The following is a 13,941-nucleotide window of genomic DNA, read 5'->3' on the forward strand; positions in this document are numbered from 1 at the left end:
CTTGCACATCCCCCTATCGCCACATCGACTGTAAAATAATATTAAATATGTGAGGCTATTAGTTGTACACCCGTTCCTTATTCGGGCAGAATTCTGTATTGCTGATCAGCTCTGCTGCTCAGCGACCGGTTACTGCAGTTGCGGGTGCACGCTCTACATTAATCGACCAGGTCCCAAACGCCGCTCCCAATGAGGAGAGCCAATCATAAGTGAGATTCCAAATGACTTCAACAAAGTATGGACTGGTTTATCGGCTCCAAAGCCAAGAAAAAACCTTAAGGTTTTATTTTTGGCCGGCTGCGCAGCCTTCTCCGCCTTCACACTTTCCGCCCCGCATCTCCGACACGACAGCGCGCTCCGAGCGTGCCGCACGCCTCCCCCACCGACCACCCCAGACCCGAGTGCGCCCCACGCGCCCCACGCAAGGACCCGTCGAAAGCAGCTACAAAACCCGGCAGGGCGGGTGTTATGCTGCCGGTTTTGGTAGCTGTCGGCCAAGCACGAAGTCGTGCGCGCTCGCTGACGGTATGTGAGCGTTTTTCTATTGTGTATGACTTTGTATCGGGACTGACGGGAATCCATGCGCTGTGCTTAAGTTGTGGGACGGCGATGACGGGTGCATTTGCGCCTTGAATTCGATTATCCATGTTGTATGAATAGGAATGTATTACAAGTGACTGTAGCCACTTGTGCGTGTAACCCCGTTACAAAGAATGTTGGAGATCGCAAGAGCTGGCGCCACCTGCGATGAGTGCAGTGGCGACGATAACGGCCTGCGACGACCACAACGACCCCTCCAGCTACACAACACGAAACTACCGATGCATATTAGCCTAGCACAGACATCCTAGCATCATCCAACCTAACTCATTCTGCAATACACCAGGTGCGAGGCACCACTACAAGGAGCAACCCGTGCAGGATCAACGAGTGCTCCCTTCAGGTTATGAGCCCAACTGGCTCGCCTTCTGCAGCGACCAGTGAAGACTTCAAAGACTCGCGAGGCGACAACGAAGACCTTGAAGAATACTCGGAGGCACGAGGTGCTAACGAGGCTGACGAAGACCACCAAGACGGAAGGAATACTCGCCTAGGACTGCCAGACGACCTGCACTTCGACCCTTCGGACCAAAAGACAATGGAGCACCACGACCAGCTCCAGCTCATCCTTCGACTGCAGTCCTAGCTGGCAGAACTGAAGAAGCAGCTCGCGACGCGAGCGCCCCGTTCCCCCTCCATGTCGGATACTAGCATGGAAACCGCACCTCCATCACCGAAGAAGCCTAAAATCAAGGACGTACGCTGCTCGAACTTCAAGGGAAACGAGGTTTACCCTGGGTTAGGAGCTGGCTTCGAGAATTTCATCCACGAGTTCGAGCATGCAATAAGGACGGAGGAGCTCGTGAACGGATCCACCTGGACCGACGACATCAAGGCATCGGTGATTGTCAACTTCCTCGAGGGGAAAGCGTCTAGGTACTATCACAAGAAGAACTCAGAGTGGCTGCGCCGTCATAATGGTGACAGCATGCCGTACTCAGATGTGAAGCGCGCGATGCGTGCAGAGTTTGGCTGTAAACTAAGCCAACTCGAACTCAGCACGAAGATGCAGTATAACAAGCGTGAAGGCGATACGTGGCATGACTACCTGGAATACTTGAACTTCATCGAGAGCCTCATGGAAGGTGATCAGACCAAGATGGTCATGGAGGTGTTCGTAAACAATGCATGCCCCGAGTTAGCGCCCACGCTGTTGTCTTCAGTGCCCGACGACGCAAGCGATTACGTTGCGGAAACCGATCGCATGAAGCGACTGCTATACAAGCTGAAAGGTGACGGGCGCAGATGTGGTGCGAAGCGAGATGAACGCAAAAACCGTCATGCTGACCGCCGGAACCCGAATTCACATGGCCACCGCAGCGGAAATCGCCACAATGATGATCAGCATTGGCGTAACCAGCGAAACAACAACGACAACTCGGATCGACGTCCGCAGCAGCAAAATAACGGCCAAGCCTTTGCCGCCGCTGGTCATCGTGGTGAAATACATCGCCATGTGTGCGGGAAGCCTGGTCACAAGATTTTCACGTGTCCACTCGTGGAACAGGCAAAACAACTAGCCACCAGAGGAAGTGCGAACGTAGCCGCTGATGATGATGACGACACATCCAGAGATTCTGATGATGAAGGCTATGTCTGGGTCGCTGCCGACGGTGCCGAGCGCGGCGCTTCTGCCACGAGAGGAAATGTTTGGACAGTGGATTCGGGAGCAACTCACCACCTTTGCATCGACCGTGACCAACTTTTCGCGATAGAGCCAGCATTCCTGTCGGTGCGAGTGGCGAATGGAGATCTTGTCGCCGCTACTGAGAAGGGAAAGACTGTCATCACGACGATGGCAGAAGGAGTGCCTCGTACTGTCCTGCTAGAAAACGTGTACTTCGCAAAAGGTATTGACCGCAACCTGATTTCAGTGGCTCAACTCACCGCTCGAGGCTACACCTGCACCTTTGGTGAGGAGCAGTGTACAATTACGAACAAGACGGGCAAGATTGTTGCCGAAGTGGGTAATTCAGCCTCGACTGGGCTTTGGTCTGTTGGAATCGAGCAAGGCGCGGCCTCCTTCGCAGCAATGACGACCTCTACGCTTCAGCAGTGGCATGAACGCCTGGGGCACGTGAACTACCAGGATCTGGTACGCATGATTGACAAAAACCTCGTTGAAGGCATGGTTGCCTCTAATCGGAAGGTGGATTTCTGCATGAACTGCGCTGAAGTGAAACAAGCTCGACGCGCGAAGAACAAGCAGGATACTTCTACATCTGCCCCAACGGACGAACCGGGCGCTACCTTGTGCGTTGACCTGAAGACGGACATGACCCCGGATCGGCTCGGTCACAAACACATTTTGACCATTGTAGACCACGCTACGAACTACAATCGCGTCTACTTGCTCCGCAAAAAGATCGACGCGGAAGGGCATTTGGAGGACTTTGTTAGCGAATTTGAGCGACAATACGACACCAAAGTGAAGATGATTCGCTCAGACGGTGGTGGTGAATTTGGCAGCACCAGACTCGGTCGCTTCCTCCGCAACCGGGGTATTCTCCACCAAGAAACGGAGGCGGGCATGTCATCATCAAACGGGAAAGCAGAGCGTTTTCACCGGACTGTCATAGATTCCGCCCGAGCGATGCTCTGGGCCTCGGCATTGCCACAGCGATTTTGGGGCGATGCTGTTCTGTATGCGAGCTACATTCGCAACTATCTGCCGACTCGAGCGAACGCCGACCATGCGTCTCCCATTGAGGCCCTCTCCGGAAAACGACCCAGTGTCTCGCACATCCTCAAATTCGGCTCGAAGTGTACGAGCCACATCGCTCATGCAACGAAGCGATCAGCGAAAAAGCGCGCTGAAAGAAGAGTTATTATTGGCATCGACTTCAAGAAGAGTGCGTACCGTGTTCTCATCCCGCGAACCAAACGTGTTATTTCTACAACACACATCCGGAACGTTGACCGTCTGGACTCGCGAGCCGTGGGGCGATACATGGACGCCGTCGACGCAGACAATAGCGGCGAGGAGGAGGATGCTGGCGATCAACAGTACGAAACCAACACCCCACATGACGCTAATGGTGAGGAAGCACGGGCTGGTAGCCCTGCAGAGCAGCATCAACTTACGTCGCGTGCCACCCAGCGCATCTTTGGCCTGAATCGAGGTACACGAGCACTACCACGCGATGACTTTCGGCTGCCCCAATCTTTTCTCGAAGGGTTCGCCACTCCGGCATCTGTCCTGCTCACTATCGTACTCAAGGAGGGTACTGCCTTTGCGGTACTACTAGAGCGTGACGGGATCAAGGAGCCAGTAACTGTGGAGGAGGCAATGAACAGCCCGTATTGGCAGGAGTGGTGGCAGGCAATCGAAGAAGAGCTTCGAGCAATATCGAAGAACGCTACCTGGGAAATTGTGGACATTCCTACTGATGGAAATCGGATAAGTGCAAAATGGGTGTTCAAGCTCAAGTTTGACAACAAAGGCGAATTGGAACGGTTCAAAGCGCGGCTGGTAGCGCGCGGCTTCACTCAAAAGTTTGGCATTGGCTTCGCAGAGACCTTTGCGCCCGTGCTCAAGATCGCGAGCCTGCGGTTCATTGTGGCCCTCGCATCTCAGTGGCATGCCGTCATTCGACAAGGAGATGTTCCTAACGCATACCTGCGAGCAGACCTCGATCGACCCATCTACATGCGCGCCCCTGTCGGACTCCAATTACCCAAGGGCAAATGCCTACTGCTGCGAAAGAGTCTCTACGGCCTTAAACAGAGCGGCAAGTTGTGGAACGACACTATACACCGCTACTTACTGGAACTTGGCTTCAGGAGGAGCCAACTCGACCCGTGCTTGTATTTTCGTTGGCATGAAGGCAAGCTAACTGTACTGGGCCTCTACGTCGATGATGTGGTGGTCGTCAGCCAGCGTGAGGGCGATTCCGACTGGACGATGCAGAAGCTCGCCGACCAATTTCAGATCAAGGACATGGGTCCAGCCAAGAAGTGCTTGGGAATTAACATTGAGCAGAGCGACTGCGGCATCTACCTCCACCAGACAGCCAATATTGACGGTTTGCTGGCAAAGTGCGGCATGGAGAATAGCCGCCCCGTGACTACGCCGATGGAGTCAACTCGGGACCTGAACGGAGAGGACAGCGAGCCCATCTACGACACTAGCATCATGCGGGAGACCATTGGGTCACTACTATGGATTAGCAACTGCACTCGACCAGACATCACGATGCCTGTGAACTTCCTGGCGCGTTTCGTCTCAACGCCTACGTCGACTCATTGGACTGCAGTCAAACGTATCCTGCGCTACTTGCGCGGCTCGCACGAGTTGAGGTTGCACTTTCCCCGGCCGCAGGCACCCCGACACACTATTGAGGCAGCCATCTTCAGCGATGCAGATTGGGCCGAGGGCAAGGACGCAAAGTCGACTTCAGGAGGACTGCTCACCATCAACGCCATGCCCATTTCGTGGTACAGCAAGAAACAATCTACGGTCGCCCACTCTACAGCCAAGGCTGAGTACATCGCTGGGGCGACGGCAGTGCAGGACTGCTTGTGGGTGAAGCAGCCCCTGAATGAACTTGAGCTGCACGGCAAAGATGATAATATCGACTTGTACATCGACAACCAGAGCGCGATCAAGAACATGGAGAACGACGTGACGACTGCACGCATGAAGCACATCAACATAAAATTCCACTTCATACGCGACGCCATTCGCAAGAAGGAGGTCAGCGTGACCTATTGCCCTACGACTGAGATGAAGGCCGACATTTTCACGAGGCCCCTCGGCGCAACCCTACACGGGCGCATCCTGGCCATGATCAAGCTTATCAACCCGCACAACGAGAAGCTGTAGACTCGGATCATCTTGGTCGAGGAGGACTGTTGGAGATCGCAAGAGCTGGCGCCACCTGCGATGAGTGCAGTGGCGACGATAACGGCCTGCGACGACCACAACGACCCCTCCAGCTACACAACACGAAACTACCGATGCATATTAGCCTAGCACAGACATCCTAGCATCATCCAACCTAACTCATTCTGCAATACACCAGGTGCGAGGCACCACTACAAGGAGCAACCCGTGCAGGATCAACGAGTGCTCCCTTCAAAGAAGGACAATCACGATGATGATCACTGCTTTATGAACCCGGCATCGCCTGCGTTTCGCCCGCGTAGTTGCAACTACAACTCTCACTCGGGGCGACGCACTGGTGGCACGAATACCATGGCCGCAATGCAGGAGCAGATGGCCGAGATGGCGGCGATGGTGAGCGCGATGAAGAAGCGGCAGGACGAGGAGTTTGCTGCGATGCGCTTTTACAGCGCTGGTGAGGAGGACGAGATCGCCGTCATGCACGGCGTGCCTGACCGAGCTGCGCTGCGCCGCGATCAAGACCCTCGAATGGAGATCGGGCTCCTGTTGGGCAACCACCGTATCCCGGTCCTGCTGGACACTGGATGCACGAGATCGGCGATGGATCTGAAGACTTCGAAGCTGGTTCACCAGCACATTGAACTGCGGCGCGAGACTGCGCAATTTCGCAACGCGGACGGCTCGCTTGGGAAGACAACCCACTGCGCTGCCGCCACGTTCAAGCTCATCGATTTCTCGCAGACGCGGACCTGCTCGCACGAGTTCCGTGTAGCTGAGCAGCTTCTGTACCCCATCATGCTTGTGCGAGACTTCTTGGTCCAACAACGATTGGTGCTCGACTTTGAACGAGGGGTCATTGAATGGGATGGCATTGAACTGCAGATGGACATGTCCCCTCGAAGTGGTAGGCCGTTTGCAGCAGTGTTGAAAGCAGACACTGAGTGCCGAGCGGAGATTAACCTGACCCAGCCGGAGGAAGTGCCGCTCGAGACCATGTTCGAAGGGTGCAACTTGACGGAGGCTCAAAAGGCCAGGGCGATGAAACTGGTGGAGCGGTTCGCGGACCTCTTCACTGGTGCTCTGGGAACGATGAAGAAGGAACCATACGTATTGCCGCTGAAGCCTAACGCAAAGCCTGTGGCCGCCCGACCGTTCCCGATCCCGCGTGCGTACTACGACGCAACTCGCCGCGAGATCCAGCACCTGGTGGACATCGGTGTGTTGAAGAGAGACCCGTCATCAATGTGGGCTTCGCCTGCGTTCGTGGTGTCCAAGAAGGACGGTAGTGTGAGGCTGGTGTGCGACTTTCGGAAGTTGAACGAGTGGATGCAACGCAACTTCTACCCGACCCGTGACGCCAAGGAAATGGTGCGCTCCGTCGATAAGCCAAAGTACAAATCGGTGTTTGACGTCCCGTTGAGTTACTACACTCGCGTACTGGCCCCCGAAAGCCCACCTTGCACCGCGATCACGACCCCGCTGGGGAAGTTCGTGATCTTGCGGTTGCCGGTGGGTGGGTGTACCGCCCCTGATGAATTTCAGGCTCGCATGGACGAAGAGCTTGGCGACCTGGACTATGTGCGAGTCTATCTTGACGATATCTTGGTTACCTCGAACAGTTTCGAGGAGCACATGCAGCATCTGGAAGAGGTGTTTCGTCGCCTGCTCAACTTCGGTTTGACGCTGCACCGCAAGAAGTCCAAGATCTGCGCTTCCGTGGTCGAGTACCTGGGCTACCAGCTCAGTGAGGATGGCATCTCGGCGCTTCCGAACAAGGTGACGGCGATCCTGGCTATTGCGCCACCACGCAACCACCGCGAAGTACGCAGATTTGAGGGCATGGTCAATTTCTATAGCGACATGTTACCGCGACGAGCTTCGTTGCTGGCACCGCTGACTCGGCTCACCTCACCATCGCAGACATTCCAGTGGTCTGCTACTGAACAAGCCGCATTCGACGCCGTGAAAGACGCGCTGGCGCAACGCGTGCTGCTCGCATTTCCGGCAAACGGCCGCCCGTTCCACGTCTACACTGACGCGTCCAAGCTGCAACTTGGTGCAGTGATCACGCAAGACGACCAGCCTCTTGCCTTTTGGTCCAAGAAATGCAACCAGGCACAGACAGCGTATCCGGCCAATCGATTGGAACTCTTGAGCATCCTGATGGTGCTCCGCGAATTTCGCAGCATGCTGCTGGGGCAGGAGCTTCGCCTGCATACCGACCACCTCAACTTGACCTACTCGACATTCCACGACGTCCACATGATGCGGTGGCGTCTGGAGATTGAGGAGTTCGGCCCGACCTTCCACTACATCCCGGGTAGCAGCAACGTCGTCGCCGACGCGCTGTCGCGACTGCCCATTTCTGATGAAGCTAGTGCCGAACTGGAGGAGAAGGCCGCGCTGCTGATGGTAGCAGCATCGGAAGTGGAGGAGACTGCCACGCCGACGATGACAGCCGTTGCAGAGACGGCAATGGACGACGGGTTTGCTGTGGACCTGCGTGTGATCACAGATGAACAACGGCGTGATACAAGTCTTGTAGACAGTGACGAACAAGAGATTGCAGGCACGATGCTGCGGGTGCACCCCGAGTCGAAGAAGGTCTTGGTGCCCACGCGACTACAACAGCGACTCGTTCAAAGCTACCACGACCTACTCTTGCATCCAGGCGCAGCCACAATGCTGCACACGATTGCCCAAGTGTTCTACTGGCGGGGCATGGAAGCCGACGTGCGTAAACTCGTGGACAACTGCATCGTGTGCTTGAAGGCCAAGCACCCTACGACTCGATTCGGCAAGTTGCCGCCAAAGTCGGTCGAAGTCCGGCCGTGGTTCGAGATTGCGGTCGACTCGATCGGCCCGTACGGCAAGAAGCGTTTCAGCGCGCTGACTATCATCGACACTGCGACCCGCCTCATTGAGATCCTTCCTACACTCGATGCAACGAGTATGGAAGCGGCGTACCTGATGGATCGGTACTGGTTCGCACGCTACCCTCGCCCCGCACGCTGCATTCACGACGGCGGCAGCGAGTTCAAGTGGGAGTTCGCGGAACTGCTCGACAGCTACGGAGTGGAGAGCGTGCCCACGACAACGAGGAACCCGCAAGCCAACGCGGTCATCGAACGCGTGCACCGCGTGATCGGTGAGAAGATGCGGACGAAGGACCTCCAGACGCAAGAAGACTGGGCCAACTTCCTGAACAACACGATGTTCGCCTTGAGGGCCTCCAACCACTCCATGTTGAAGGCGTCACCAGCCCAGCTCGCATTCGGCCGCGACATGCTTGTGGACGTCGCTCACGCTACTGACTGGACTGCTGAGCATCGACGCAAGGTGGAGCGGGTGCGCGCACACAACGAGCGCGAGAACCAAGGGCGTGCGAAGTGGACGTACCGCCCTGGAGACCACGTGCTTCTGCGCCGTGACGCCGGCGTCCAAGGCAAGATGCAACCGCTGTTCGACGGCCCGTTCGAAGTCATCGCGGTGCAAGAACACGGGACGCTCACCCTCGACAAAGGCCGCTACCTGGAGAAGGTACACATCCGTCGTGTGCGGCCTTGCAAGGGCAAGCGTGGAGGAGACTGTGAGCAGCCGCAGTGACGTGCTGCTCAGAACGCTCGTGCTGCTCTCCGAGACCAGCAGCACGGCTGCGTGTTTGATGTTTACCAGGCTTCAGGTGAGAAGCCTTGACACATGCTTGATGTTGATGTTGAAGTAGGATTAGTTTGCCAGGAGAACTACGAAGAGATCTAGGAGAACGAAGAGCGTAGATAAACCTTCAGGCAGCTAATTCAGACTCAGTTGTGGATTTACACTCAAGAGCTCAAAACATTCAACAGCCACGTGACACGCCTTCAATAATCCAGAACGACTGCTGACCCCCCCACCAACGCTTTAGTATGCTCAAAGGAAAGTTCGTATATCGCGATAAAGTACGATATACATTGGACAAATCTAGGCCTGGAGTATTCCGGTGAGAGGGTGAGAGGTACATATCGGATACCAGAAGGCGTCAATCCCCAGCTTGGGGTGAACTCAATGAATTGCGACACTGATCGTCGCGTCGAGGTAGTGTGCATGTACACTTCAAAGCAACCCGCTGACGGACTGATGACCTAACGAGACCTGCGGGAGGTATCCAATGCGTCAATTACTCAGCGTTGCAGGGCTGCATCAGCGCCAAGTGCTGCCACCGGACACAAACACTCGGTGAACTTGCGGTGGTGCGAAGGGACTGCGCAATACTGTACTTTCTGTATTGCATTGCCAATACAAAATGCAAGTGAAATGAATGGATAGGCCTCACTAGTACAGGCCTGAGCAGATCACGGCGGAAAATTTCGGCCGGAAGTGCATAACTTGGCAGTGGCGTGGCGTTGGCAACGCGGGGGCACATCGGCCACCTGATCACGTCAAATCGGGGATTTTTACCACGTGTTATCCGCGTTCTGGCTTTCTGAGACACAACTGTTTGCGGTCAGCCCTCCCCATAGATCAGGATGCTTCAGAGTCCACTTTATCATCCACGCCACCCCGATCAAGACACCGCTTTATTCATGACAGACAGCGCGCTCTTCCCTCTACACCGACAGCACGTTCGAGGCATGCCAGTCCCGCACTTGTCGTACCCTCATGCCATCATGAACATGGAGTCGCCACAACCAACGCCGCTGCCATCATTAGCTGCGAACATCCAGAGTCTCTCCGGCAGGAAGCGGCATCAACCTGAGCTGCTCACCGCAGCGGAGATGGAGCTCGCTAAAGCAGTCAGCCAAGTTGAGCGCCGCCGAGAGCGCAACCGCATGCACCAGGCGCGACACAAGCTGAAGCAGCAGAAGTTCGTGGCCGACCTCGAGAGACCCTGCGGCCCGCAGGCTCTTCCCGCAGGCTGCGGGAAGAGGTCCAGGAGCTCACACTCAAGCGACAGCTCATTCACTACGGAGTCCCAACGACGTCGAACGTGTGGAGTGTGGCGGCCGAGTTCTTCCGCCTCTTTCGACGCAGTGTGCGTCCAGTCGAGCCGCCGAACGCTTTGACACCGTGCAACAACTACAACGCGCAGCGGGACTTCCTCAAGTCGACCATGGCAACGGACGTAACGGATGGTGAAGTGTACGGGGTCGAGGCGTTGCTGGAGACCTGGGCGCTCCAGTCGGTCTGCTATGACGATATCGATCTGCAGCCTGTGCGGTTGGAGGAGAGTCCCAGAGGCTCCGTGCTGGCCACCACCAAGGGCACGCTCACAATCAACGAGAACACTCTGCGATTCGCGTTCCCACATCTCGTCGACAGCACCGAGTGGTCGAATCTCGCAGTGAAGATGCTAGGACAGCGACTAGCGCTGCGCGGCTCCGTGGAGTTCGAGTGGGACGCCGCGAGCGCGCGCGTGACCAGCATCGTGTGCAAGGCGGACATTTTGACGCCGCTGCTGCAGCTCTTTGGCAGTTTGGACGACGTGTCCCGCGTCTTCGAGCAGGCACAGCTTACAACGGAAGGCAGACTCGTCTCAAGCGGAGAAGGGCTTGAGTGTGCTAGGTAGCAGTTTCCCTTTTGTTGAATAGATAAAGTAGAATTCCCCTCAAGTTGGTTGGTAGACTGTTATGCGTAGACGCGTTGGTCGGGGGGTTATTGGTTCCATCGCATCGCATTGTCCTTGCTATTTTCGTGGACACCCACCCTTTCGAATCGACCTGAGTGATCGAAAGTTTCGATCATTCAGGTGTGAGTGGACATTTAACTTCGACGCCGGACGCTCATGGACGACAGCGCGCTCTCCCCTCCTAACAGCGAGTGGCTTAGTGACAGCGTCATCGGCGACGTCATGCAGCGCGCGCGGCCCGAGCGCGCGTTCGTCCAGGGCGCGGACGCCCATAAGCGAGCGCCCGTCTCCTATAAGCACCCGCGCTCTTTCGCGTCGATCAGCGCGCGACCCGTCACAGCCGACGCGAATGCGGCTTTGCCCCCGCTGTCCAAGATGGGTCCGACAAAGACAAGAACCATGCCGCCAGGTCAATCCTTCGCTGGGGATGTCGAGGCTCGAGCACCCAGCACTACGCGTCAAGGAGACAGCCAAGAGGTCAACAGGGCAATTGAGCTCCGTCGAGAGCGCAACCGGATCCACCAGGCGCGACACAAGATGCGGCAGCGCCAGCTGGTGACTGACCTCGAAGACAGCATCGTCCAGCTGCGTGAGGAGATCCAGGAGCTCAAGCACCAACGAGAGCTCATCGGCCGCGGAGTCCCCACTACCAGCAATCTGTGGGGCGTGGCGGTGGAGTTTTTCCGGCTTTTCAGACATGGTGTGAAGCCCATTGTGTCTAATGAGGGGGAGCGTACGTCGATGCGCAGCGAATACGACGCGCAGAGGGATTTCATGCTGTCTACGATGATGCCCGACGTGACGGACGGCGACGTGTTCGGGGTGGACGCGCTGCTCGAGAACTGGGCGCTGCAGTCGCTGTGCTATGACGAGTTCGACCTGCAGCCTGTTCGGATGGAGAAGAGGGCAAACGACTCGCTGCTCGCCAAGACCCAAGCCACACTCGTTATCAGCGAGAACACGATCAGATACGCGTTCCCGCAGCTTATAGTCGACGACGGACAGCCGTCTCCACTGGTGTCCAAGATGCTGGGCCAGACTCTTTCGTTGTGGGGGTCGGTGGTCTTTGAGTGGGACGCAGCAACCAACCGAGTGGCTGGCGTGTACTGCAGGTCAGATCATCTGACGCCTCTGCTCAACCTGCTAGGTAGTTTGGAAGATGTAGCGTGCGTCTTTGACAAGGCTCCCATAACCCCGGAAGGAAGGATCGTGTCGAACGAGGAATTTTGAGACCATCTACACCATCAAAGTCGAGATTCACCACTAAAACTAACGAACTCCGTTTGAAGATTGAAGCAGCTCAAGTGGAGAGCATGACGTTAATACCAAGCGGCGTGGAAATTATTCTTCTGAACGCAACGATTTACATTTATTTCCGGGCGAGTGACGGCAAACAAACGAGCGTACAAAGTGAGCTTCCCGCTTGTTGTTCGCTTTTATTTTGCATTTCATGGGAAGCGGGGTGCAGATTCGGCGGAGATCAAGCACGGCGGCCGCTAACGCATCCATAACGTTAATTATGATCCCGCCAAGAAACTAGCTGTGAGCTTGTGGGAGCTCGTTCTTTTCTTTTTACCGGACCTATGATGACAGCCCGAAATGACTTCCAAACTTACAAAAAAAACTTATCTTATACCGAAAGCGTCAATCTCATCAAGTCCGGTTGCACAACAAAATGGGCGTTGATCGTACGTTACTGGAGCCAGCAAAACGACAACCTAGTTATCCAACCTCTTCCTTTTGATTTGGTCATCTCATCTCAGACTACTATGTAAGAAAAAATAGGTTTGGTACGTCATAATGTGTACTTAGCGTTATGATTCTGAGATCGTTCGAGCACTACCGAGCGCTTTGCGTTATTTAGACACGAAACTAACTCGTTTTACTATTGCTGTGCTATCTTGCGTGACTGGATACACACACAGACGTCACTAACTCCTGTGCTATCCGTCGCGGCACCATATCGTCATCGACAACGCGATATAGTTTACCGAGCGAGCTCATGATTTCATAGGTACGCGGTTAGTGGAAATACCAGTAACAAGTACGCGCAGTCGCAACGCTGAGGGCGTTTAAACGATTCAACTATTAACTCGCCGGTGATCACATCGCACGAAGAACACGACAGCATGGCTTAGGTGCTAAAAGTTGTGTCCTTAGGCAGAAGTAAGTGTAGAATACTTCAAGAATCATCAACTCCGCACACAGAAAGTAGTAAACCGATCGAGCTCGAAGGTGGTAACACCTAGGTCGCCGCGCAGAATGGTAGCTGCTGGTAACACCAGCCTGGTGTGTGGGATTTTGTTGGTCGAGCGCTTTCGACTGTTTTGCAGCGGCTGCAAGGCCCATGCTCACCTGCACTGAATCGGACGCGTTCCGAAGTGTGGAGTGATAACTAGCATTGGAGCAAACTTATTGCAAGCAGATTGGGTACGTGTCTTTCACCTTCATGGAAATTGCAGCTTAATATGGGAAATACTCAACAGGTAATGCCCTCTTGACACTTGCACTCAGGAGTAACGTGAGCCTCGCTAAACACGTAGGTACATATTCCAAATTGCCAAGCATCTGCAGCAACACGGTCAATTTCAATCGTGAGTGGTTGTTCCAGGAGACAGCGGAGTGACCAAGTCGGGAGTCATTTGGAGGGCAGCTTGTCCTCATTTGAACTAGGCCGATCCATTCATTATGAGGCGTTGCCCGAGCATTTGGCTGAAATGGGGTGCAGCGAGCCGCTGTCTTCGCGCCATGCGCAGCGTATTTTCATTCATGATAAAGTGGCTGGTAACCGCGGCCTTGATCTCTCCTCCAGGAACGTTCTGCAGGGACTGCCTGTATGTCAATGCCAATGCCAATGCCTCGGCAGCAGAAGCTCACAGTCAGCTCTTCA

General features: G+C 55.2%; 2 protein-coding genes across 2 annotated transcripts; both read left to right on the forward strand.

Moving 5' to 3' along the window:
* Positions 1–10,098: 10,098 nt before the first annotated feature.
* Positions 10,099–10,991, forward strand: PHYSODRAFT_470113 (hypothetical protein; the record flags this gene model as incomplete). The annotated part of the gene is given in 2 exon segments (XM_009516661.1): positions 10,099–10,293; positions 10,311–10,991. The coding sequence occupies 2 exon segments, from the start codon at positions 10,099–10,101 to the stop codon at positions 10,989–10,991; spliced, it is 876 nt and encodes a 291-aa protein (XP_009514956.1).
* Positions 10,992–11,450: 459 nt separating this feature from the next.
* On the forward strand, positions 11,451–12,281 carry PHYSODRAFT_476795 (hypothetical protein; the record flags this gene model as incomplete). The annotated part of the gene is made up of 1 exon (XM_009516662.1): positions 11,451–12,281. One exon carries the CDS (start codon positions 11,451–11,453, stop codon positions 12,279–12,281), a length of 831 nt encoding a protein of 276 aa, XP_009514957.1.
* Positions 12,282–13,941: the final 1,660 nt, after the last annotated feature.

The sequence above is a fragment of the Phytophthora sojae genome (genome assembly GCF_000149755.1).
Source record: "Phytophthora sojae unplaced genomic scaffold PHYSOscaffold_1, whole genome shotgun sequence".
Lineage (NCBI taxonomy): Eukaryota > Oomycota > Peronosporomycetes > Peronosporales > Peronosporaceae > Phytophthora > Phytophthora sojae.